The sequence below is a fragment of the Callospermophilus lateralis genome, chromosome 9 (genome assembly GCF_048772815.1).
Source record: "Callospermophilus lateralis isolate mCalLat2 chromosome 9, mCalLat2.hap1, whole genome shotgun sequence".
NCBI lineage: Eukaryota > Metazoa > Chordata > Mammalia > Rodentia > Sciuridae > Callospermophilus > Callospermophilus lateralis.
Genome location: NC_135313.1, coordinates 107822837 through 107850378, shown reverse-complemented (window position 1 = coordinate 107850378; position 27542 = coordinate 107822837). Strand labels below are relative to the sequence as shown.

General features: G+C 36.6%; 1 protein-coding gene across 1 annotated transcript in view; it reads left to right on the top strand.

The window, feature by feature from the left end:
* Positions 1–27542, top strand: part of Nckap5 (NCK associated protein 5) — a 795495-nt gene that overhangs the window by 186172 nt on the left and 581781 nt on the right. The window contains exon 2 of the mRNA XM_077110321.1: positions 14239–14312. Within this exon, the coding sequence (XP_076966436.1) occupies positions 14239–14312 (74 nt within the window). The remainder of the gene's footprint in view (positions 1–14238; positions 14313–27542) is intronic.

Genomic DNA, 27542 nt, shown 5'->3' with positions numbered 1-27542 from the left:
TTCCTCCAGGGTGTTTTATGTTAATTGGTCACAAGTGGGAAATGCAGCTTAACAGACAACACACTCAAATCCTTGAACTCACCAATGCCCTCTGGCTTGAAGATAAAATCAAAACAAATTTTGTATTTTGGTAGAGAAATGCAAAATTCCCTCACCCCAAAAGACATTGACCATTTCTTGAGGGAAAGCTGGTAAAGATAAACATGAAAACAAAGCAAAGAATTGTCAACTATCTTTATGACCCTCTGGTGTGGCAGAAGGCCTTTCCTGGGATACACAGTTTATATGCTCCTAGAAGAGTTTTCTGGATCCAACAGGGACAGAACCAGCTTCTTTTCTAAACATCTTTGTGTTTACTGTCTCCTTTCCTGATGACATGTGAATGTTCAGAGAATACAGGGCCCTGACTTTTCCTTGGTAGAAAAAGTATTGTAGGTATTCCAGAGGAGGTTTGGTCGATTGTTGGTGTGTTTGGTTTCCTTAGGTTCTCCAAAGTGTACAAAACCTCCATTTGGGACACCATACCCCAAAGGGAGAAATGACAACATCTTATTCCAACTTTTGTTAAAATGGTATCTCCAGACCCCAGGTTATTCCTAGACTTATTGAAACTCAAGGGTGGGTCCTGGAACTCAAACTTCTCCAGAGTCTCTCAGGCACACTAATCTTTAAGAAACATATGGTATTTTCTGGAAAGCTTTATTCTTTCTACCCTAGCATCAGATTTCTCTTTCTTCTTTCCCCACCTACCCTCCATAGTGAGATACCTGCAATGCCTCCTCTACTAAATCTGTCTTTCAGTTCACTAGTAAGTCCATGTTGGCAAATTTGGTCAGTTTGAGGACCTTACGTGACCATTGAATGTGTTGGGTGCCCTTTTCTTCTTAGAACACTCTTTCCTGCATCGCTTGGCTCTTCTGTTCCTCCCTCACTGACCTCTCCTTCATTGCCAACCCCTAAATGCTGGATTCTGTTCTCTTTAGTATGGCTTCTTCCTAGGTAACCTCCTTCAGTGTCATGGCTCTATGTGCTAACCATACATATTAGAATCCCAAATTCCTGAACACTAACAGTTTATCAGCATCTTCGCACACATATGCCACAGGCATCTCAAACTTAACTGTCCAGAGGAGGGCAGTTATTCAAAACCCCTTGCACAAACATATTCCTTCCATGGTTATTTGTCAGTAAATGTTAGAGTCCAGTTGCTTAGGTCAAAAAACAAATGCGTCTTGGATTCTGTTTTCTTCATAGCCCACATTCGATCCACCAAGTTAATACTTCCGTCTTCCAAACACATCTTGAACTGAACAATTTAGCATGATTCTCCCTGTGATGACTCCAGTTGAAGTAATAGTCATCTATTCTACTAGCCTCCAGCTAGTCTCCTTGCATCTGCTCCTGCCCCTCACCCCTGTGGTTCACAGCATCCAGAAGGATCCTTTGGAGATTTATGGGAGATTGTTTTAATGCCTCACTCAAGTCTCACTACATTTGTTCTCTAGTTCACTGAAAACAAATGACACAGTTTTACCAGAACTTTGAGGCTATCATCATCTCTTTCTTTCCTCCACTGCATCTCTACACTGTAGCCACTGGCCTCTGTGCTCTCTCTGAAGTCCTCAAAAACTTTTGTACTTGTTCTGCCTAGAATGAACCTCCAAAGTTTGTCACCTGGTATAGTTCCCTTATTTTCTTCAGGTATTTTTCCAAAGTCTCTTTGCTGTGCCTTCCTCCACCATTCTCCCCCGACACACATACACTCCTCTATTTCACCTGTTCCTCTTCCTCTTCTCTAGTTAGTTATTCCATATAATCCTTTCCTCTACTTTTTTTTTTACTGTCTCTTATCCATAAAAATATAACCTCTAGGAGGGTAGGGACCTCTGCATACTGACTGTACTCCCCAGACCTGGAAGAGTGTCTGAACATAATCCATGTATTTGTAGAATACTTGAATTTGGCCATATTTACACTGTTATTGTTAATATTTCAAAAGAATAATGAATGGTAATAGGGCTAATAAATAAACAAATCCCTGGTACTATAAGCCAGCGATTGGCAGAGTGGTTCCCAGATCAGCAGCATCAGAATTGCCTGGGAGCTTGTTAAAGATGCACATTCATTGGTTTCATCCCACACATACCCACTGAATCAAACTCTAGGGCTAGGGCCCAATAGTCTGTGTTAATCAGCCCTCCAGGTTGATGCAGTGGAACCAATGGGAACCATTAGTGGAAGCAAGCAAGTGTTGTCCTCCCAGAGTGATGCTATAAGTTAGTTCAAGTGCACTAACCTCTAGAAATGATTTCAGACTCTAATAGTGGGTAACACTGCTGATTTTTACCCCCTGACACCTATTATTTGTAGACCCTGTGCTAGGTGCTAGCACAGCAAAGAATTTATATTGCAGCTCTCCAGAAAAAGCAAGGAGCCTGTCTTCTCTGGGTCCCAGTATAGCTTTGTAAAGTAATAGATAAAATCAGAACATCATTGGCCAGATTTTGAAGGGCATTGATAATAATAGACTCAGGAGACCATGAGGTACTATAGTGAGTGAAATGGTCTTTTGTGATCCAGTAGTTGGGTGAAAAGAAAGGTGCAAAAGTACAGAACATTGATGCAGTGGGTACATTGGTTAATTCCTGCAGTGTTCTGATGTCATTTGAATTGAGTTATAGTTCATGGCTTTCCAAAGCCAAATTTATTCCACATAGAATAGCTGGGGTTGTAATTGAGACAGTAGGCCTCCATCAATGCAAGAAGAGAGGATGAAATGAGGAGTTGGCTAACTTGTCATTTATATTTTTATGGTATCTTCTGTGTATGTCCCATCTTCTGTTACACTGACAAATAACATGTTACTGAATTGTGTAACTGAATCGTGGACAGATTGGATTAGTTTTCATTTCTACCTTGGGAGAAAAAAACCCTGCAACTTATATAAGTGCAGCTTTGTTTCCTTTTTGATTTAAACTAAGTCCTTCATTTGGCTAATATGTATTTATCTCCAACACTGCTGTAAAGATAATATTTAAAAAAATAATATGGGCTTCTTAGAAATACAGTAATCACTTTTTAACTTAAAAACCACAATTCTCTTGATCTTTTACTCAAAAAAAAGGAAATAAAAGCAAAGCATCTTTGTCAAATCTAATTAAAAAGTGCTAACTTGTATAAATTCATATTATTTATCAGAGCACAGAATGTGAGAATACAACTTATTTTTTACCCGTACCTTTTAGTAGGTAGAGAAATCCAGGTGGAACCAAAAACAAATTTAGATGTACAACCACTATGAATCTGAAAGTTTATTTGTTGGCTTTGTATTGTGGTTTTGTATATAGTTAAGTATTCCCCCAATCACCAGAGAACTTGTTAGAGAAGCACATTCTTAGGCTGCATCCTACACCCACTGGATTTGGGTGGAATTTGGGACCAACAGTCTGTGTTAATGAGCCAAATGGGTGAGGAGGGCTGTGGTGGTGGGAGTCATTCTAGTCATTCTACTGTTGGTCTCTATCTCACCAATATAAAATCCACTTTGAAGGATGCACTTAAAAATCCACATTCAGTTAGCTCTGAGAGGATAATTTGGAGGCACAGTGTAAAATATGCTGAACTGAGCAATAAGACTATTTCTTAAGGCTGTTACCATCTGACCCTTAACAAATTACTAACCTATAATCTGAACATTACTTTTCTAAATTGAAATGTTGACCATGACTCAAAGACATTATAAGGATCTAATGGGGATGGATGTGGAAGCACTTTGGAAAACTGTAACAACCCAACTCTACAATTAATCAATAAAGTAATATTGAGATGTTAAATTCCCCAGTATTTCACTGTTTGTCATCTTTTCAAAAGAATTGGTGAACCCTTATTTTATCACTCACAACATAGACTATGCTTCCCAAAATGTGGTGTTTATAAATAGAATAAGAATTCATTTCTTTCTTTATGTGAAAAGCTAAAGGGAGACTGAAAGATTAGTGAACAGGTGTTCTAAGAATAATCACCTGCATCCTTGACATGTAGGTGATGTCTCTGGGCCAAAGGTTGTCATCACCTGGCCAGGTGTCAAAGAAGAGTGTGAAATGGGTGTGCAGCTTGTCTTTAGTTTGGAGATTCCCTGGATGTTGCACATACCATTTCTTCTCACATCCCATTGACTTGATTTCAATCACATGTTCATCCCTTGCAGAGCAGGAGGCGGGAAACATCTTTAGCTTGGGAACCACGTGTCTAACTGGTGAATGATGCAAAATAGGTTTAAAATAAATAAGGGAGCTGGGCACAGTGGTGTACACCTATAATTCCAGTGGCTCTGGAGGCTGAGATAGGAGGATGAGAGTTCAAAGCCAGCTTCAGCAACAATGAGGCGTAAGCAACTCAGTGAAATCCTGTCTCAAAATACAAAATAGGGCTGGGGATGTGAATCAGTGGCTGAGTGCTCCTGAGTTCAATCTCTGGTAACCACCCCCACCAAAAAAAAAAAAAAAAAAGAAGAAGAAGAAGAAGGAGGGAAAATACAAGGGACAGATATGCAGTGCCCAACAAATTAAAATGTGTTTCACAATTAAAACTTGCTAGGATGTGTCTATAGTTTGATTTGCAGTAATAGGCTTCTTGATGCCAAATAGTAGACAATAAAGCTTTTTAATGGACACATGTGGCTATAGGTCTATATTTAGTCACTGGTAATTCATATTGATAAAATTTTCATCTGTGAAAGTCTATGGAGACTTGTTTTCACTCTGTGGGACTTGCTAGTCATTATTCTATCAGTTGCTACTCCATTTGATAGCAAGTTTTGGTTTTGATGATTTTCGTGGTTTTAAATCTTTGATAGCCCCCGATGGCTCTGCTATGAATGAGCAATGAACATAAATCTTCAGGATTAAAAGATTGAAGAAGCACATTTTTGTTGTTGTTGTTTTATGGAATTGTCAATAGCTTGTTTTTGGGTGCCATTCTGGGTTTGTATTAATAGATGGAAGTTAGTACATAGTAATTTTAGAAACTATTATGATAGTATAATAAAGTATGACCTATATATTTGGCTATTGTCCCCCCATTCCTGGCAAACATGTCTTAAAAATTTGAAGATAGTGGTACTAGTAAAATTTTTTGTCTGATATTTTGTCTTTGACTTCTGGTGTTAGCACAGAGCTCCTGGATCTCTTGGCGTTTCTAGGGTGGCAAGGTACATCTTATTCTAATAAAACACTCTCAGCAGGCTCAGGATGGGGGCTGGTTGCTAGAAGAAACAGCCACGGGATTAGAAGGCTAGCCTGGCCCCACAATCTCAAGGGTAAGGAGAGGGATTAAAATTGAGTTGAAGCCGAGCATGGTGATGCATGCCTGTAATTCCAGCAACTTGGGAGGCTGAGGCAGGAGGATCACAAGTTCAAGGCCAGTCCCAGCAGCTTAGCAACTTAATGAGACCTTGTCTTAATATCAAAATCAATCAACAAGTAAAAGGGTCTGGGATGGACTGGGGTTGTGGCTCAGTGGCAGAGCACTTGCCTAGCATGTGTGAGACACTGGGTTCAATTCTCAGCACCACGTATCAATAAATAAAATAAAGGTCCATTGACAACTAAAAAAAAAATCTTTTTAAAAAAGGGTATAGGAGTGTGGTTCAGTGGTAAAGTGCCTCCGGGTTCAATCCCCTTCAAAAAAAAAAAGTTGTGTTCATACCCATGGCAGATAATGTAACCAATAATGCCTGCATAACAAGTCCTCCATTAAAAACCCAAAAGAACCAGGTCTAGGCAGCTCCCAGCATCCCAATATGTGATAGTTCCTGAGTGGGGGGGGGGGGGGGTAGCATGCCAGGAAAAGATATGAATGAAAGATTCTCTCATACCTCACCCTATGCTTCTCTTCATCTGGCTGCTCATTTCTATCCTTTGAGGTGTCATTCATATTAGATGAACATAAGTAAAGGGCTTCTCTGAGTTTTGTGAGCAGCTATATCAATTTAATTGGACCTAAAATACGTAGTGGGAACCTGGATTTATATAGCTGACCAGACAAAAGTTTGGGTGGAAGCCATTACTTGTGATTGACATCTGACGCTGGGGACAGTCTGTGAAACTGAGCCCTCAACTGGTAGGATCTGATGCTAGCTTGAGGTAGACTGTGTCAGAATTGAGTTAAATTATAGGATACTCAGCTGGTATCTGCTGGAGGATTGTTTGGTTGATATATAGGGGACAATTCCCACACATCTGGTATCAGAATTGTTTTGTCGAGTGATGAATGAGAATAGATAGATAAACACTGCCTTCTGATATCTTTATAACTGCATAATTTCTTTATGATCATTATAACCACAATTAAAAAGTTCTAAAGGACAAGACTCATAGAAACATAATCTCATTCTCCTGTATTTTGAGTATGATGGTGTCCAGCTAGTCATTTTACTTGTTCATTTATTTAACACAACTTTTGAGAGCTGTGATGTTTCAAGTGCTATGATAGGTGTTGGAGTACCCACAAGTGAAGGAAGATACTCTTTGCAGAATGTTTTGTCATATCCACAGCAAAGCTAGACACACAGGTTTTCACCTTGAGAGGGTGACCTACCACAGAGACATGTATTTGGGTGATGAGTGAAATTCTGGTGGACAATGGAGTTTTCCATAAGAAAGTGAAAGATAACCTAGAATGGAACCTCACTCCTGATGCAGGGCCACAAGGAATGAAGAAGACTCAGATCTCGTAGCGGTAGGAGACACTTTCAGGGAATACCAAGATGACAAGAATAGAATTTAAAATGTCAAGTGCAGCAGGAACGACTCATAAGATAAAAACCAAGCAAAATCATGAGATTCCACCTTGTGGAGGCCATGGGTAGTTCTCATAGAGAAGTTGCACCTAAAGGTCTCCAGTGGAAGCAAGGTTGTAGTTGCTTGAATGGGGAAGAGGGATTAAAGATGGCTAATGGCGAAAACAATGGCAGTGGAATTAATCTGTTAAAACCAGGGCTCATGAATTGATTTGTTTGTGGTGCTTAACAAGCAGTGTTGCCTGCTTGGATGAATTTATGTTGGCACAGATGCTGGTGAAGATTGAGACACCTTTCTATTTATTACCTTGCCTGTGTAATTCCCAGTGTGGGTACGTTCTTGTTTTTTTTGTGTGTTTGCCCGCGCAGATGTACCTTTTCATTAAGATGACAAAATAATTTTTAGAGGGCAGCATCACTTGTTATGGTAGTTAGTCGTTTCCTAATTGTGGAAATTCCTGTATCTCATGATGTTTCTGTTGATTTGAACAGCTGGCCTCCTTGTTGTTGCTTCTTTGCCGAAAGGTGAATTGGGAATTCTCCATTAGTAGTCACAAGATTGCTTTCAGAATTTCACAAGCTTGCCATAAATTATGCTGATTATAATATGAGGATTATTTGGAGGGATTTTGGATATCTATAAGGTTTGACAGACTATTGTATTTCAAATTGCACTTCCAATGAATGACACCTCAGAATTTTGCCTCATTGGGATTCATTTTTAATGAGCCTCTCTCAGAAGTGACCTGTTTTAGACAACAGGAGGTTCACTTTAAATGCTGCACTTACATGCAGTGTTCAGTGTATCTATAAACCTCTAATCGCTTTAAATGTTTCATATTGATTGCCCTGAAACCCTTGCATAAAGAGAAATGAAAGGCAAACTTTCTGAAATGTATTTTTAAAATGATTCTAATTTTCAGAAATTTTAGCCAAGGAACAAATAGATGTCTCTTTAATGCTGTACCTTTTGTTAAAAAAAATTTTTAAAACATATAAATGTACCTTGGTATAACTTGATGTTCCTCGTCTCCTTAATCCCAGCTTTGGTGGAATGTTTTTTATCAGAACATGGACAAGGGCAAGAAGAAAGGGGTTCATTGTTTCAAATACCAGCTTAGCTGTAGAATAATATAAAGGAAATTGCTTTATTGTCATATTGTAAATCCAGCTTTCTACATTTTAATTATAATCAAATGTTTGTGAACATTATTTCTGGAGGTGTATTTCTCCAAATAGCATTCATCATCTAAAAAATATTTATAGTGAACATATAGAATTTTAAAATTATAGAAATAGAAGTATACAGAAGAATATTTAATTTATACTACAATACACAGTGTGCTTTTTAAAATCTTTATATACATTTCCTGAATTGTGATAGCATGGATATGTAGTTTTACATTCAACTTCCATTTAATATTTTATTGAATGTTTTGCTTTATATATTGCTAGTTATTAAAGAATTATAATTCTTAATGAAGCATGCTTTATTTTAATCATTTCTTTATTTTAATCATTTTAGAAACAGATACACCCAGGTTTTTCAAGTTTCACATACATTTTGAACATCATCTCCTTTATCTGATTATTTCCTCAGAATTATTTTTAGACCGAAACCTCTAGATCAAAGGTGCTTAAACATTTTAAATTCACAAAATGAAAAAACAAATTGCTTTCCCCAACTGTGCAAATGTAGCCAAAGCACATCTTTGTACTTTTTCTTTTTTTGTTACCAAGTCAAGTACAAAACAATTTTTGTCCCTATGTATGAAGAAACTTCTCTTTTCCTGCTCTGATCCTCCCTCTTCCCATCACAGACACAGATGTGGATTCTATATCTTCTGAGATATTTATGTTTAATTTTATAATCTATTATGTTGTTTAGACATCTAAACAATGGCTTAACTACTTTAAAACCTTCCCTTTATATTGTGAATCCCATATCAATTCATCTTTCAGATATTGGATGTGTGCATAAACACACCCATATATGGTATGTGTTTTTTATTCATCACTTAGGTATTTGATATGCACCCAGATACCTTTAAAATATGCATATTTATCTCTAAATGTTTAATTAAAGGAGCAGGTTCTGTACTTTCTGAGTTCATGAATATCTAAGAATGTCCCTCTGTTTTTTTTTTATATATATAGAAGCTACTTGTTTTAAAATAATATTTTGAGTTTCTCTGTATAGTTAACTTCAATGGGTATTAGGGTTGGCCAGAAGCTATTGAGCCAACCCTTCTTATTCCTTGCTTAGAAACCTCTTAGGATGTTTGCAGCCTTGTTTTTAATTTTTCCCCTCACAGTTTTAGAGAACTCTCATGCCAGTGGGTGTGTGGACTGTCCTCCATTAACTCTACTGAGATTCTGATGAGCCTTATTTATGCACATAAAGGAGCCCTTTGTTTTCTGTCCTAAAATGTTTGTTAATTATCTGTTTACATTATAAATTTTACTAAATACTCAAAAGATGTGATTGTTAAGCAAGCCTGTATTTTCTGCTCTTTCATTGATCATCTCTATTCATTTTCATCTTTATCCTTTATTTCTTGATTTTGTTAGTATAACGTTTATTTTGCACAGAATTGTGTGTCATCATTGTTGACTCTCCTATTCCTAGATAATGAGAGTTTTGTAATTTTCAGGAAAGTCAATAGAAAAATATATTCCTCAAGTTAGTAACTTTAATAAAGTTTGTGCTCTGAGAGAGAGAGAGAGAGAGAGAGAGAGAGAAAGAGAGAGAGAGAGAGAGAGAGAGAGTTAGGCAAAGCAAGGCTTGGGAAACTGACATTTTTCATCGATGATATGTTGCAAATAATATATAATGACAATAGAAAAAATGTAGATCATTTTTTTAAAATTTCTAGATTATAGGAGACTTAGTTTTCACTGACTGAGTTATGCACATGCTAACTTATTGCATAGAAATTAGTAATGGAAGGTTAGTAAATATGTACTTGATCTGGTCTTGGTTGGGAGTTTGATTTGTTTCCAAATGAGATACTGGGAAGTAAACTTTATTCAAAGTGAAAATTTCAGTATCAATAAGCCAAAACCCATTGCCTATACATGTCTAAAGCATCACTTTGTGGTGGGGAGAGTCATCTCATAATAAAAATAAAAAGCAGATTTCAATTATGTTACCACAGTTTGTTTCCTTAATTCTTAGCTCACCCCACTTAAATTTTGTTTCATTTTGTTATCTTTGCTGCTCATTCCAGTAATCTTAAATCTAATTCTGCCCATCTCGGTATTTTTTAAAACTTTCTGCACATGTCAGAGAGACCATGTCTTTCTAGACACTAATAAACATGTGAAGGGTCTTTCTAAAACAAAACAACAACAAAAAAAAAAACTTTCATATTTTCTTGTCACTGGTTGTCTGACTCACACCCTTTCTTGTGACTGAGAGTTATGATTTTTCTCTTGTCCTTTGTTAGTTTCCATGGTTCTGTGTTGTGACTTTTCTATTTGTTCTGAAATGATTGGTCCAGCACTCTTACCTCCCTGTGCCTTTGATATTCTGGAATGTTGGAGTCTATTCTTCAGTAGGCACTTGGTACCAAAGTTCTAGTAGTAGCCACTGAGCCCTGAGCGTTTTATTTAGTGTGACTAGAGCCCCAGGGTACCCCATTGCCTGCCCTAGTGCCACCCTACCATTATTTTTCTTGGAGTCAATCTCCAAACAGATGGACAAAATTCCCTCTGGGAATAATCCTGTCATAAACTTATAGAATTATAAGGATTTCTCATGAGTTATCTAACTTTTATAATTCAGGGACCAGAAATAGTAAACCTATCAGGGGAAATCCTAAATTCTTTTAGGTGGGGGAGGAATGGTTTCACGTAGCAAAAAGTACACATGAACATCATCTTTTTTCCCCTTTTCGTATCTGTTAGCCTTATGTGTGTGGGTGGGTAGGAGGGACAGGTAATAAGCTATACCCAAATATTTAAACAGGTAAACTATACTAGGTGTTAGATATAGGAGTGCTATAGATGAAAAGAAAACAGCAATGGGGAATGGAGAATCCATAATCTTACTTTCCCATTATTAAGTGTTTTTAAGATTTGTCTTCATAGTTATTTTTATGAAAAACTGGATAAAGCCAGTTTAAACAGAATCAGCTTTTATTGTTATTTGAAATAGCTTTTAGCATGCAATCTGGCGACAGCTATATTTAATGATCGGAAATCTGTATTATTTGACATAACAAGGCAAAACAAGACTTGGGAAACATTATTTATGAAAGTTTTTATAGATAATGTGTTGCAAATAATGTATAATGACACCAGGAAGATTGTAGATGAGTTTTCTTTTCTAGATTATAGGAGGCTTAGTTTTCACTAACCAAATGGTACACATATGAACTTAGCACCATATAAATTAGTAATGGAAGAAGGATTAGTCAACTTGATGTGAAAGAGTAACTGCGTTTCTCAGGAAGTAAGAAAATAGTTTACTCTGAGCCAAATACAAGCAGGAACGTGTATTCAAGTTACCCTAAGTGCCATTTTGAACAGTAGAAGAGGATACATGAATTTTTATAGTCACAAAACAAAAGAAAAACAACATTCACCAAATACATTAGTAGGACAGCAGGTAGGTGGACTGTAGCAAAGTGGGGGGCATCTGTCCCATGGCTTTCAGATGTTACCTACAGCATTCTTGGCTCTAAGGCTGGTGCACAATACAGGCTTCCTAAGCTTAGGAATATATCCTGAAATTTTTTTACTCTAATAGTCACAAGATGCTAAGTCACATACAAAAGTTAAGGTGAATGGCTATTAAAAGGCCTGACATAGCCCAAGATAATTTTGGCTCTTGACCTACAACATTCCTTATTTCCATAGTCACAATTTTATTAGTCAGCCAAGGTCAGTCTGCAGGATCTTTAATACAGATACAGCTTCTTCAGAGAAGCTGTACACTTAAATTTCTTGAAGTTTGGTAAAAGAAGAAAAATAAACAATACCCTTGTCTTGTAAAGTGACTGCTCTTCTGAGAAGAGATGTATAGTTATTTGTAAAAAGCTATGCATAGTTGTACATATCAACAGGATTTGTTATTACATATTTGTACATACACACAATGTAATGTACCAATAAAAATGTGCAAAATAAATAAATTCCTGCTAAAAGCTATGCATATTATTTGGCAGGCATGATGATATATATTTAACACAATTTTATCCTTATAACATCTTCATAGCTCAAGTCTGATTTATCCCTCTGATAAAGATGAAGAAATTAAGATTTAGAAAGCTTAACTAATTTTCCCAGGGGAATATAGCTAGTAAGATCAAACCAGGATTGAGCCTAAATCTCTTTTGAGTCAAAGGACATATTTGTCATCACTATGTTTTTCAGATGCAACCTCTGACTTGAGCTAATCAGAATTAACAACACATGCATTTAGTTCAAACTGTGCATGATTTTGCTTCTGCCTAACTCTAACTTTGGACTCTGCCCTTTCTATTCCTATTCCTAGTCACACACTGGGATTTTTCTGATCTTCAAATGGCACATTTGAGATCTTTGAATATACTGAATCCTTTGTTTGCAATGTTCAGGAGGCTTTTCCCTACATGGCTTCAACCTTCTCTAGCAAGTCTTAGCTGATAACAGTCTTATTTATGCTCAGTTTTCCAAAAGTGACTTCACATGAAATAGCTTTTCCTCCCATTTCAAGTCTTCCTTATCATCTGTTGATTTCTCTCATAGCATGTACCTGATCTGAAATCATCTGTTCATTTATTTGTTTGTCTCCCTTTTCAAAAGTACACACTCTTCCAGGGAGTGGTTTTTCTCTCTTAGTACTGTATCTATAGAACTTAGAATAGCCCTTGGCACATCATAAGTGATGAAAATTGTTGAATGAAAAATGGGTAAATGAATTTGAAATTTGATTCCATTGGGTAAAAATGTCTTAATAATCTTTTCAACTGAAAATACTTAATAATTAGTCATTGGTAATGATGAGCATTCTAAATTGTGTTTCAGCCTTGATCAGCATATATAAAACCATAATCATATATGTTGGAACTTCTGCTTTGGTTTTAACATGCTGAATAGTAGTTTTATTTAACTAACTCTTCAATAGTCACCTGAAAATGAATGTTTATTTATTAGATATAAAATCCTTTAGCTAATTATCTGCAGCAGAATAATAATGTCTTAGAAGTATAAGTTTTTTTTTTTTACCTAGACAATAATTTAGTATGTGCTGAAATGTTTTATACTTAGTATACTGAGATTATTTAGAAAGGAAAAGGTTCTTTTAGAACCAGGATCAGAAATTCAAAACTAGGCCTTTTCCATTCTATCAGATCTCCCCCTAAAACCTTTCCCCCCTTATTATACTGATATTCCTGTAGAATAATAGATTATATATAAAAAGGTATTTCAGAAGTAAAAATATCAATATTAATCAAAGCAATCAGTTTATTTTGTATCCCAGGAAAACAGTAGGTTTTGAGGGAGCTTAATGTCCCCCACTGGTCTATTGTAGGTAGCTGTTGTGTAGAAGCAGAGGCCTGTGGGAAGGATCTCCAAACAGAAAGGGGAAGAAGTAGCAGAATCAGAATGAAACAATATCATGAGAAGTTCTACACATTGTATTTGCTCCAAGTTATCAACTGGACCTCTTTTATATGTGAACATCATATTTCAGAAGCCACAAACTTAAAACATCAGTTGTAATAACCTATGGATTTTCCTGTAGGATTCTCATGTGAAAAAAAAAATTCTTAATTTTTCAGACATTTTTCTTGAAAATAGTTCTTGACACAGGTCAGTTCACATATACATTTCTATAGAATAAGATATACTTTACCTTTTATAACTTCTTATAAGCCAAAGATTTATCTTCTAAGGTGGAAAAGAAACAAACTCTATTTCTTGTATTTATAAGGAGATGAAAGAGTGTGGCCTTGTCTGTACATGTACATGAACGCACAGTGAATGGGATACATATATGAAGCATCCTATGTAGTTTAAAAATGAATTTTACCTAAAAATGGTGATTATCAAACCAGAAAAATTAAGTCCTGTATTTTCTACTTTATTCATATTCTTTAAAGGTTAACAGCAACACATTGGCTCATTTACTTTTATATGGTAGATCACATGGGCTCCAGTGTACATAATATGAAATAAAGGGTTTTTTAGGCAAATAGAAGGATTTTTAGGATGACTCAGTAAAACTTTATTTTCTACAGAGATTTTTTTAATTAAAATTAGCACATGATAATAAAGGGAAAATAGTATTCATGTTCAAATGACTATGTTTATAAATCATGGAATCAAAGATTCTGAGACTGATGAGGGTCCGAGGGCTTATCTTGTTGAAAATATTCCTTATAGCAATAGGGATAGAGTCTTAAAATCTGACTATTATAATGGGGTTTTGTCTTGTTCTGTTGGTGCAGGAATACATGGACTCTAATAAATACATTGAGCATCTGCTGACTCAACTGGAGGAGCAACACAGAAGTCTCTGGAGGTGAGTAGAATTCATGTTCTTGTCTTCCTTGTTTGTTCAGGTAGTTGTCTCTATAGCTTTGAAATTGACCATGGGTCAGGAGTTGGAAAAGGAATTCTCTTCCAATTGGTGCCAGAGACACCTTTGTGTATAAGAATAGTCAGAGGCTACTTAAAGAATGTGATTTCTTTAGTTAAAGTAAGAAACAACACCAAAACTCATCCTTGAGTCAGATGTACACCATGCAAGAAGGATAGTGGGAATCCTGAAACTTGTCAAAGTCAAGGAATTAAAGATATTTCCCAGGGCTGCGTGGCAAACTTACAATGTGGTGGGAAATAGAACACAGATTCTCTGATACTAAACTACTGAAAGATTTTCTCTGAAAGGTAAAAAATGTCTGCTTAAAAGTTCTGCTTCTTTTCGTCTTAAAGGGGAATATTTTGGGAGAACAGTTGTGCAGTTCTCTGATATTTAGTTTTAGTTTTACTTGGTGGGTTCTGACTCTAGGTAAGGAAGCCATGTCAGAAATAGAAATTAATAAAATAGGAGTCACATTCCCAAGTTGTGTATACATTCCATGACATCTCTTGGGAATACACTGGCAAAGATGTTTGACGTCATTATTTAGCTCTTTAGGGTCCTTATTTTAGAGTCTTGTTGTCTATGAGTACTATTATGAAATTTGACGTCCTATTTTAAGCTTCTATAACTCTTGATTTTTGAAATATGCTAATGCTTAATTACATGATGCTTCACATGATACTAGAAATTTTTCATGTAATTACCTTAGTCTGGCAAAGGGTCAGCAAGCCCCTAACCTCTTGAAGGGGAGAGCTTTCTCTGTATACTGAGATGGTAGATAAGTATATATTAACCCTGAGACTTTCTTACCAAACCTCATCCAACTCCATCACCACTGAACTCCAAGTAGGTTATTCCCTCTTCATTCATCTTTCCTAAGTAGTTCTAGTAAAGCACTATATATTTTAATTCATTCTGTTCACGTGGTTTGCCTACTGGAGAACAGATCTCTGATCATAGTAATAGAAAATATTATTTTTGTATATTTAGAAAAACTGCTGGTAGAATACAAGAGAAGTTCAGTTGTTAAGTTTGCCCCAATAACAGGGACAGTTATTTTTGTATTTGACTAATACAATATTTGCTAGATTTGTTTATGAGAACCATAACCTAGTTTTGATAATTTTCTTTTGTGATCCAGTGTCCTAATAAAATCTACAACTATGCATTTATGGTTGTGTGCCTTTTTAATTATATTCTCCATGAATCTATTAGAAAGCATATTTTTAAACTGATATGCAACTGGTATTTAATACTATATTTCAAATACTTGTATAGAATATTTTATTTATCCTATCTTTCAAGAGAAGAATATACAAAAAAATGATGACTGCTATCTAATCAAAGAAATTTAGAGTTTAATTTGGTCAGGAAGTGTATCTTAAATATATCATTGTGGAACAGTAATAGTTTCATGGGCTCTTTGAACTAAATAAAAACCTGCATGAAAAGGGCTATTTTTCCTGTTTTCTTGCGGTAGCTAATAAAAACCTTTTGGTCTTCTCAGATATGATTAAATTAAAATCCTATTTCAAGCATGGAGTTAGCCTAACATAAAGTAAGAGCTCAGAATTTTGTGTGCATTCACTTCCATTTTCCTTCAGAAATATTACTGTTGAAGAAGCAAAGCCTTCTATGTGGAGTTGGAGGATCTAATAAAACAGCTCCATTTGAATAACAATAGAAGGAAATAATGACATTTGAATAGTCAGAATAACTACCAGTGGAAAAAATGGAAATGGTAGCATTGAAAAGAAAATGAAAACCAATGATAGAAGACTTACATACAATTTACTGAATCATGAAATTACATTTGATTATATTTTGCAAACAGATCCTGACTTGATTGACTTAAAGTGATAGAGTTTAAGATGATTATTACAATATCATAACTATAGCTGTAGCCAAATTGTTTTTGGTGAAGAATATATGAATATCATGGAGCAGTGTGGGAAATTCTTTCTAGTTATGATTAAGTTATGTAAATGCATCATTCATGGGTTGGGGTAGAATCCATGATGTGCAGAGGATCATGAAAATAACATAAATGGTATGTTATTCTCATACCATGTACCTAAGAATGACTAGATTGCCTGAAGTTAAACAAATATTCCCATAAACAGTGTGACTCCTCTGATTTTATTGAGCTTTTGAATTTTGGTTATCATGGAGTGGGCTATTTGTCACTACTGCTAATATTAAATGATGAACTTCCATTTGCATACCTTGAAAGACAAGTTCTGAATATATTTAGATCATCCAGTAGTAACTATGGTCAGCATTATTTTATGGCTGCCCCTTTTGAGGATTGATCAAAATCATGGTGGACATGAAACATGCTCTTATTTCTGCTTAGTGAATGATAAGAGTTGGAAAAAATGATAGAGGATTGGGTATAATGATTACAAAGCTTCCTTGTCTTCATGAGAGGTTACAAATCTTTACATTTCAGTTGTTTCTTATAGCTTAACAATCTGCTATAATAAAAACATTGTTATCATATTCAAGTTATTTGGGGTCCTATTTAGTATTCTACTGAAATAGACCTATAATCTATCTCTGAGTTTTCAAAGTGCAAAGGAATTTGTGGAGTTTAAATTTAGATATCCAGCAACGAGCAATCATTTAGCTCAACTCTTTATACCAACACATTTTTTCTGAAGAGGTAAACTTCTGAGAATTCATTTAATGAAAAGGATAAAGTCAGAATCTAGAATTGAGTCTAAACCCACCCAGATTTATACTTAATTTGTAATTTGTTCTTCATCTCACTACTTGATTTAAACAAACAAAAAAATCATTACAACATATACACTGGTGTTTAAACACAATCACCATTTCCTGCATCTTTATTTGCTCTGATATGAAAACTTAATATTTAAAGGAAATGATTGCTTTGCACTTGATGATTTTCCTATCATGTGTCGCTATTTCTGATTTGGTTAAATATATCTATGACTGACAAGAAAGACTCTGTTAAGGAAAAAAACTGCTGAGAATATCTTTCTCCTAACATTTGATAAAAATCTTTATCCATTTGCAGCCTCAAATTAAGAGTTTAGAATAAACACAGACAGTTGGGAAATACAAATCAAATTCATGAATATTTATGGCATTAAAATTACTCTTTCATGCCACATGCAAAATTATGTATGAAAAAATGGATTCAGCATCATACCAAAATAATGAAAAGAGGACTGGCCTGGAGATTTTGGGGATTTGGATTTCTGTCTCAGCCTATCCAAATTAGCAGTTGATTAACATCTCTGATACTGAGTTCCTTATCTTTAAAAAGAAAAGTAGTAATATATCTAGTATTTGAGATTACTGATTGATGAAATTATATGAACCATAAAGTCTAGAAGAGTGTGTTGCATTTATTGACCATATAAGAATGTATGTTTTTGATAATACTTAAATATTGTGAATTGATACTACACAATATATATGTATCATAGAAAACTACAAAGAACAGAGTAGACATGACTACTAAACATGCCTAACAGCTTTCCAGTAGTGTACCCAGAAAATATCAATGTATTCATTTTAGAATATTCATTATGAATATTCTATATTAATAAGTCATATTGGAGCCTATAAGTTAATAAGGAAATCTGCATGACAAAAATTACATGACTATCTGGTGAATGAAGAGTGCTAGCTGCCAACCAGAGATTCTAGATCACCTAAGTCCCTAATCCAGCTGTATCTGGATTAGGTTCTCTCAACCAAGGCACTGTTGGCATTTGAAGATGGGTAATTCTTTTTCATCATGGAGATGGGTTGTCCCATGAATTGTAGGATGTTTAGGATCATCACTAGCTTTTACCCACTACCTGCCAGTAACATCCCCTACTTGACCAAAAATACCTTCAGAAATTTTCTGAGTATTCCCCAGAAGACAAAATCATTTCCTCTCCTCACAAAGAACCAGCACTCTAAGTGATCTATGTAAGTGTTTTCCTAAGCATATTCCAAGAAACACTAATACACTGGATCACTGTGTGATAGATATTTTGAGAAAAAAAAATGAAAGTATGCTGTGGCCAAATTTGAAAAATACTAGATAAAACAAGGTTTTAAGTTTTTAAATTGGGAACATCTCACAGCCATTAATATTGTTAATATATACTATGTATATTTATGCAAACATGATACAACATATAATTTTGACTTTTTAAAAAGTCCTCAAATACTACCTATTTTGAAATATTACCTGTGGATAAGGTTTCAGGAACATGCTTTGGGAAATGGTGATCTATATTCTTGATATCCAAATGTATATGACCTGTACTTCCCCTCCCCTTCCTCACAGGTCCGGTGCTGGGTGATGTGGTGAAAAGTCACCTAAGAGTGAGAGGACTCTAAATTGTTAGTCAAAGGGGAAAAGGCAATATTTAGAAATGTTAGTCCCAAGTTTTTCACCACTTTCCAGAAGGGTAACACAAGCCTTAACACTAAACTCCAAGAATCTGTAAACTGTAGAATACAAACTGTTTGCCCTATTGAAGCACTTATCTCCTGCTTCCCAAGGTGAGAAGTGCATAAAAAGAATCTCACTTTTGCCGGGCATGGTGACACAGGCCTGTAATCCCAGCAGCTCGGAAGACCGAGTGAGGCAAGAATATACTGAGTTCAAGAGCCAGCCTCAGCCACAGCGAGGCAATAAGCAACTCAGTGAGACCCTGTCTCTAAATAAAATACAAAATAGGGCTGGAGATGTGGCTTAGTGGTCGAGTATCCCCGGTACGAAAAAAAAAGAAAAAAAAAAAAGAATATCACTTTTACCCGCCAACATACACATTTGTTTATACATAAAAGAGTGATATTAAAATTGCCTGCTGGGAGTCCACATGGCTACTTCTGATGAAAAACAAAATTATTGGTAATGCGTTATCTGGAAATGGTAAAACAAGAGGTAAGAAACAAAAGCAGATACACCCTGAGTAGCATCAGGCTCAGCATCTCCCAGAGTCTCCCAGAGATTTACCTTCTGTGAATCATGCATCCAAGGATGGTGTTATCCAGGCTTCTAAAGAATTAGCATGCCTCTATCCTCATGGGGTTAATTTATGTAGACTAAGGAGATGCCAAGTATTAAACAGGTTGCCTGTGCTGTAATCAGAGACCTCCACTGGGAGATCTTAATTGGCAACAAGTAAAATTGCTCTGCATGAATTCTTAATGGCGGACAGTGAATAAAATAAAAACTATGATTTGTTTAAATCCCTTCAAGAGAAAAAAAGGCTATCTCTGGGGGTTAGAATGGGTAGCAAACAAAGAGAACTCAGGGCTCTGTAATAGCAATAAAAGCTCTGAAAGCAAAACGTCACGCTATGCCAACTCACTCTGCATCTCTGTCGCTCTCTGCTGAGGTCAAAGGAGACTGAGCTTTACATTATCTTCCCTGCCTCTCAACCCCTGGGCTGAATTTTAAATCATGGCTGTATTCTTGGCAAAGCACAAGCCCCAGGGCCACCCTGGGAACCCATCAATGTCATTCCCCAATTACCCACCAGGGGTTGTTTCAGAGATGCAGACAGTCCCAGCCCCCTGCCAGGATGAGTCTGGTCTCTAAGCCATGCCCTCTGCCCAGCACAAAGGAGAATAAATCAGGGCTGTGGAAATTGGGCGTTGGCACATACTTCAGTGGTTATATCATCCCTTGGCAGTGGAAGGGAGGGCTAAGGGCTAAGTGTACACCAAGGGATGCTTCCTAGGGACCACAAGTTCTGCTTTAGAGGAGCAAAGGTGTGTTGGGCTTCTGTCATGGCCCTGAAGCCTCTGATAATATAACATCACTCTCTTTAAGTAGCTGTTCTACAGTGAAAAGGGGTTAGTAGAACTAAGTCCGGAAAGGCATCTGGATGATTCGAACCAGAAGATCTCCCGGTTTCATGTCTGGTCTTGCACCTTTGGATCAATAAATGTTACAGTTTATTTGGGTTACTCTTGTGAGATATGCATATCTGTTTGCTTATGGGGTGCCTGGAGTTCGAACCCAAGTTTTCTGGACCATGGAGACACAAAAAGGGTCAGGGAGCAAATCTGTACTAAGTTTATATCCATGATTTTTCTATTTCATATCAAGTCTTCCTGTCTTTCTTTAGAAGTGTATTAATCTACCAGAGAACATAGGTTTTAGTTATACTTAATAATAAATGTGTAAAATAGACTTCATAAACCCATGGGTTTTATCCTTTCTACTTCTCTCCAAATCTTGAATGCAAGAGAAATTCACACGTTTAAATCAAGGCTACTCCACTGGGGCTGCTATGGGGGTCTATAAAAGCACATTTTGGGAGACTCTGACTGAAGTTCAAAGAAAGCCTCCCAGAGGAGGTGGTGTTTTGATCCAAATCTTGGTGGGAGGAGAATTGATGGAGTGAGAGTAGATGAAAACACAATTGTTGAATAATTTGAATTTGGATTGCTTTTAAGATTTTTAGGATGTAACTGTACTGAGGATGATGAAAAATTCAGGTTCAGAATTCTTCACAGTTAATCAAATAAGCCACATTTGAGAGAGAGAGAGAGAGAGAGTGAGTCACTAAATTAACTTACAGAGATGTGAAATTGCCCTCTAATGTAACTGGGAAAATATCCTCCTAAAGGTCAGTTCACTGCATGCACTGAGAGCTTGGGTAGCATGATCGGAGTAGGCCTACTGATGGTTTCAAAATACTCCTCAATAGCTTAATGTTCATTAAGACACACACCCAATTTACCACTATTTAATCTTTAGACATGTAACTTAATGCACACTTGTTATTTTTAGATCCATGCTTATGTTAATATGACAGCCAGGAACCTGATGTGATTTATCTGAAATTAAAATAAAGAGCCTGCAGCAAAAGGCATCTTGTAGATTTATTCGGGGTAATAAAAATCACAAATATTCCCTACTAAGTTGTAAGAAAAACTCCAGCAGGCAGCAGTATAAATGACCTACTTGGCATAAACACATAGAGTAAGGCTGGAGTGCACCCACAGTAAGAAATGACTAAGTGCCTTTTTTTAATCTGGAAGGAGAAATGAAATGGGTAATTTACCATGGCCTTCTATTTAATTTTAATGGAAAAATTCACTAAGTTGATAGTGTATGAGCATACTAGTGATTTTTTTTTAAAAAAAAGAGATGGTTAGGATATCATTCTACATATCACATCTCTATATGGACAATCTGTACTTAATAATTTTTTTTCCTTATCTCCCTCATCCCCAGTCTTTCCATATACAGAGGCCTGGAAGGGCACCTCCATCCCCCAGCCCAGGAGAGAGGTGTCTGTGCCTCTCTGAAAAGAGAACATATAAAATGCATTTTCTTTCCTCAGGGTTTTTAACTATGGCATACTTTATAATTGTATGTCATCAATTAAACTTTATAAGTAACCCCAAAAGAAGGGTGACCTGAATCAAAGAATCGGGAACAGGTTAATGAGATGAGGAAGTTGTTGGTAGAGACACAGGCTAATTATCTCATGGCAGAGGTAACTTCTAAGAAGGCAAGATCTGATTGGAGAATTGACTGAGGTTGGCAGCCTGTGGCTGGGTTCATGGCCAGATACCCAGACCGGGTTGCTTTAGGAACAGCCATGCTTACTTGCTGCTCAGGCTCTGCCTTCTTATGAACCCTCATTAATTACACTGAAGACAGAGTGTCCAAGGAGATAATCCTAGATTTTCATCAGATGTAGGATTCTACCTGACACGGAAGGTACTACAGCTGTCAACTCCGTGCTGCGGTGATGGTCACATTTGACAAATACGACAGACCTCTCTCTGCGTATTCTCTCTCAGCTATTCATCCCTATGAGCAAAATATATGACAAGGACAAACTAGAAAATGAAAAGTTTATTTGGGGCTCAGAATTTCAGAAGTTCAGTTCATAGTAGGTAAACTTCATTGCCCTAAGCCTCACGTGAGGCAGAACATCATGGAAGAAAGGTGTGATGGAGGAAAGCTGCTCGGCTCATGGCAGCCAGAAAGCAGAGAGAGCTCTGCTCACCTGGAACAAAATATAGTCCTCGAGAGCTTGCCCCCACTGACCCACTTCCTCCAGCCACTTCCCACCTGCCTGCAGTTACCACCCAATAGTTCATTTAGATTATTAATCCAAGAAGTGTATTAATCCACTGATAAGGTTACAGTTCTCATAATCTCATAATTTTACCTCTGAACATTCCTGCATTGCCACATGAGCTTTTCCGGGGACACCTCACCCCCAAACTATAACAGTCCCCCTAGGACTGCTCTGATTCTCACCACCCCCCTTTCCCTGTTGATGAGGACACTACCTCTGTGACACTTAAGCTAAATACTCCAAACATGCACACTGACTCTACTCTCACCCTTAATGGTCCCTATGCCGAGTCCCAACCATGCAGGTCTCAATCACTCTGAATTAGTTTTTCTAATTTTCCTTTAAGGGCAGATCTTTTGCTCTTAGCATCTTGGCTTATAAGACCAAGTCTTCTCATTCCTCATGTCTCTCGTAATGCTTAGCATGAAATGTGAAACTAAACGTAAAATTTCATCCATCTTCTATGCATAGAGACAACTGGAGATGCATTTTATTCATCTAGGTTGCTAAGTGACTTAAAAAATTATAGATGCTTAAAACACTTAAGATATTGAAGGGATTGGTGATAGATCAGAAAGAGAAATTACTAAGGGCTTCTGGGCTCACTAGGGATGAGCCCATTTTTATTTGTAAATTCATGTAAGAAAAGCAAGTCAAATAAGCTTATCACAAAGTCATTTTGCTCAGTGGCATGCAGATGCTACGTGAGATGCACAGTTTCAAGTTAGTTAACAACAAATTAAAGATTAGGACACTTGATAAAGAGGTCACCATGGTTAGTGGTATCAAAGGCCAGAGTGCTTGTACTCTGAGACCCTTTTCACCATCTTCGAAAGTACCATCAATAAAGTAAAATCTGAAGGCTTGCAACAGATAATCACATCATTGCACATCATTATTAAGACTATAACAGGTGTCAGTAATAATCAAATGTGTATTTTTATCCTATCATCTTATTCCATTGTTCTACCAGTTATAATCTTGAGCTGCTATCAACCGCATGAATAGGAACACAGAATATCTCTTAATTTTGAAGAGAACAGAGTTAAGAGGATATCACAGGTTTAAAAAAAAATTCATGATAAAATCCAAGGCCTAAAAATCCATGATAAAATCATGAAGCCTCTTCTCCCTGTACTTAGAGTGAGAACAATTGTAGACATCTAGACCAAGTTATTTTTTACAAACATCATCAGGCATTAATCTGAAAGGTTAGAAAGGCGATCTTATGGAGGAGATCTTGAGAATTTTGGAAAGACAGAACATATACTTGAAATCAGCAGAGCTGAGTAGGACTAATAGTGGTAGGGGTTGCCAAATGGAGCATGAGTTTTCAAAGGATTAGTGGCAATGGAAAACAATGTGAAAAGGTAAAAGAGAAGAACTAATGCCTAAACATAAATTATTTTAACAGCTGCTTTTGATAACCTATTTGTAAATTAAGCATTTTTTTCTCATTATCCCTTATGATATTACTGATATCCACACTACTCCAGTAGAGACTGGTATTTGGTAGCCTACCCGTACAATCAGTAGCTCTATTCTGATTATTTGGAGAGTCTGCCATACTATTGCTCAGTTTCAAACATATACCATTTCTGGTTCCTCCCCCACAGCACAGAGTTCAAATCCTGGTTCTTCTGCTCACTGTGTGGCCCTGCGGAAAGCATTTAGGCATTTTAGGCCTTGGTGTCCACTTGCGAGAAAGGCTTGAGATTAATCATTTCCATAATCATTTCTTAAAGAGTTAATACTTTGATAATTTTTGCCAGTTTTCTGGGTCAATAGGTTGAAATATAACAAATATAGAAAAGAGGTGATAGATTCACATAAAATCACTGATGTTGGAAGTGGTAGTTTCTCTTTCCAGAAAGTAGGCAGATAACAATTATTTTTGTGAACTTCATTCTCTTTAGGTGCTAACTCCTGCACTGTCTCTTGGCCCTGAACCTTCCAGAGATAATTACACAGCATGCTGGCAGAGGCAGGGTACAAGAACAAGGTCACAGTCTGACCACTTTCAAAAGGTTTTCCAGGAAATCGTTTCATTGAATAATGTTTAAGTTTCCACAAAAGTTAAGAGTACAACATGGTGCAAAAGAAAAAAAAAAAGTCAATTGCATGATATTAAAGAGGCAGCAGCAGTTACTCTAGGGTTATGGTCCCTATTAAGGAAATTGCATTGTCTGATGCTATCTCTTCAGTATTCTATGGAAATTCAGACTCACTTCTAATTGAAAGTCAAAAGTATTTACCAGGAATTATTCACTTATACCGTTTAATTAATTTTGCTGTTTCACTGCTTTGGAAATAGAAATATGAATGATGCCGGTTGCAGAAGGCTACTCTGAAAGACAAATTCTTTGATGCCACATCTGAGTAAAGTTCAGTTCTCATAGTTGCATCAGAAGTACACTTTAAGACTTGTGCTTTGGGGACCATTTGCCCCAAGATGAGATAATTTTAAATACACCAAAAGTTAAGTCTATCCAAAAATATCTTTGTCACTGGACTGACTAAAATTCCCATACGCAGAATAAAGGAAATTTGTTATCTAGGTAATCACCTCTGAAATCTGCAGCTGCCATCTAAAGGGTATCCTAGCATTACTCTCAGTTCTTCATAGCATCTTATCAAGATTTCATTGGCTAGATTAATATCCTCAGAAGTCTGAGTACTGGAATGTTTAGCTAAACCAAATGTTTAGAATGGAAGGGAGGAAGTTGTACCAGAATTGTCACAGTGCAAATCTAAGTATTTCTATTTCTATCCACACACATGACCCTACCATTCCTGACCTCTTCTGTCATTCATTATTCCTACACCCACACTCTTTTATTGCCTTTTCCCTCCATGCCAAACAGAAAATCTCTACCCATCTTTCAAAGATCAGTCTGGGTTCTTCTACTCTATAACTCCTAGTGTGGATTCCTCAACCCACCTGGACTCCATCATCCCTTCACCCCAAACTTGAGACTATACCACATATGTGTATATAACCATGTACATCTTATAAAAACTCTGAAATTAATCTTTGTATCTTAATTTTGACTTCCTAAATATTTGTGAATTTGTTTCCTATCAAATGATGGCTAGCATATGATTGAATAAGACAGGTGTTCTGCTAACACATACCAATTTTTTTTTATTTCAAAGGGGAAATTAAAAGTTTTATATGGTAATCAAGACTACCTGTTTCATATGTCTATCATAGACACAGCAAACTAAGCAGTATTCACAGAGCCAGTTATTAAAATGGTGTGAGATGCAAAGTACTGAATGACAGTGGAAGGAATTAGACACATTTAGTTTGGCAAATAGAAGACTAAAGGATGCACCTGATCATTGTTTGAAAAGTGCAATGAATTGTCTTGTGGGAAAGGGATTAGAAGCACCCTAGAATGTATTCCAGAGGATGGAGCTATTCAGTTATCTGAAGGTCTTAGTCTGTTTTCTGCTGCTATACTAGAACACCTGAGATTGGGTGATTTGCAAAAGTACATTTATTTAGCTTCACAATTCTCATGCTGAAAACAGGGGTTTGTTTGTTTATTTTTGTTTTGTACTTTGGCCCTGGGCATCAAACCTAGAACTTCACACATACTAGGAAAAAGTGCTTGACCACTGCACCACATTCCTAGCCCCTAGTTCTGGAGGCTAGACATCCAAGATTAGGCAAGTGCATCTGGCAAAGTTCTTATGATCTGTCATAACATGGTGTGAAAACAGAAAAGCAAGTGTGTAAATGCAGAAAAAGAAAACAAGAGGGGTGGCCTTACTTTACAACAACTAGTTCTTATAATAAATAACTCACTCAAGGGAGAATTAACCCATTCCCAAGAGAAAGGTATTAATGCCAACACCTCTTAAAGATCTGCTAACCTCTCATCACTGTTACTTTACGGACAAAATTTCAAAGTGAGTTTGGGAGATGACAAATCACACCCAAACCATAGTATTGTTGCAACCTGACAACAAAGCACCAGAGAGGGCTATTATAACATGTATTAGCATCTTATATGGAGGAAGATGCTCTTGAGATAGTGAGCTCTGTATCAGTGCAACTATCAAAGCAAAACCAGGTAACTGCAATGTGAAAAGAATTCTGCTCCATTGAGTCCAGATGACTCAACATCTGGCTTTCACACCCTAGTCCGTATGATGTATCAGCACCTTCACTTACAATGTCTACTCCATCATGTCTCTTAAAGAATTCATTCAAAGACAGCTTTTCATGTTTTTCCTCAGTCTTTACTTTTACAAAGGAAGTAATGTAAGTTATTTTATTCTTCCTCATACAAATTATTGTTCAGTTTCCCACTTAATCATGAACTTCTACTTCACATACTCTAGTCCATAGATTGTCTGTCTCTCTCTCTCTTTCTCTCTGTCTCTCTCTCTCTCTCTCTCTCTCTCTCTCTCTCTCTCCCTCTTTTTCCTCTTTTGTAGTGCGGGGGACCAAGTCAAGTTTGGGGCCAAGCACATCAGAGGCAAAAGCTCTACCTCTGAGCTAAACCTCCAGCCCTTCAGTTCTCCTTTTGACATGTAGGGTTCTAATATAAACATTATATATTTTATTATGAACAGATTACAAGTTCAGTTTTAGTTATCTTTTGAGAGAAGGTTGTTTTTCTAACTTTATGATTTTTTCCCTCATGCTACTAATTGTTAATAACCTTTAGGCAAAAATGCCTAAAATTCCAGCATTGCATCATGCATATCCAATTACTCTCTTGTGGGCTCAGAGAATATAAATCATTATTTCAAGAAAGGGCAGAGTGTTTTAAATTTAGAAAATCCACTGTTCTCCACCACTCCGTTATTCCCCCAACCCCCATTTTTAATTGCCTTATCCTGTTTCAGATCTTCATTTTTTTTTTTTCCATAGCCAAGGCTTTATTTATGGGTAAGAGTTCTTAGCAGAATTCACAATTACAAGTAAATTAGATCATCCCTGACCTTGGTAGAACTTTTATGAGACAATTATTGTGGCCTTCAGAAGGAAGAAGGGAGTAAGTTTCAGATCATCGTTGAAATGAACAAATATTAATTTAACTTTTATTATTCCAATGTTAAGGAATAT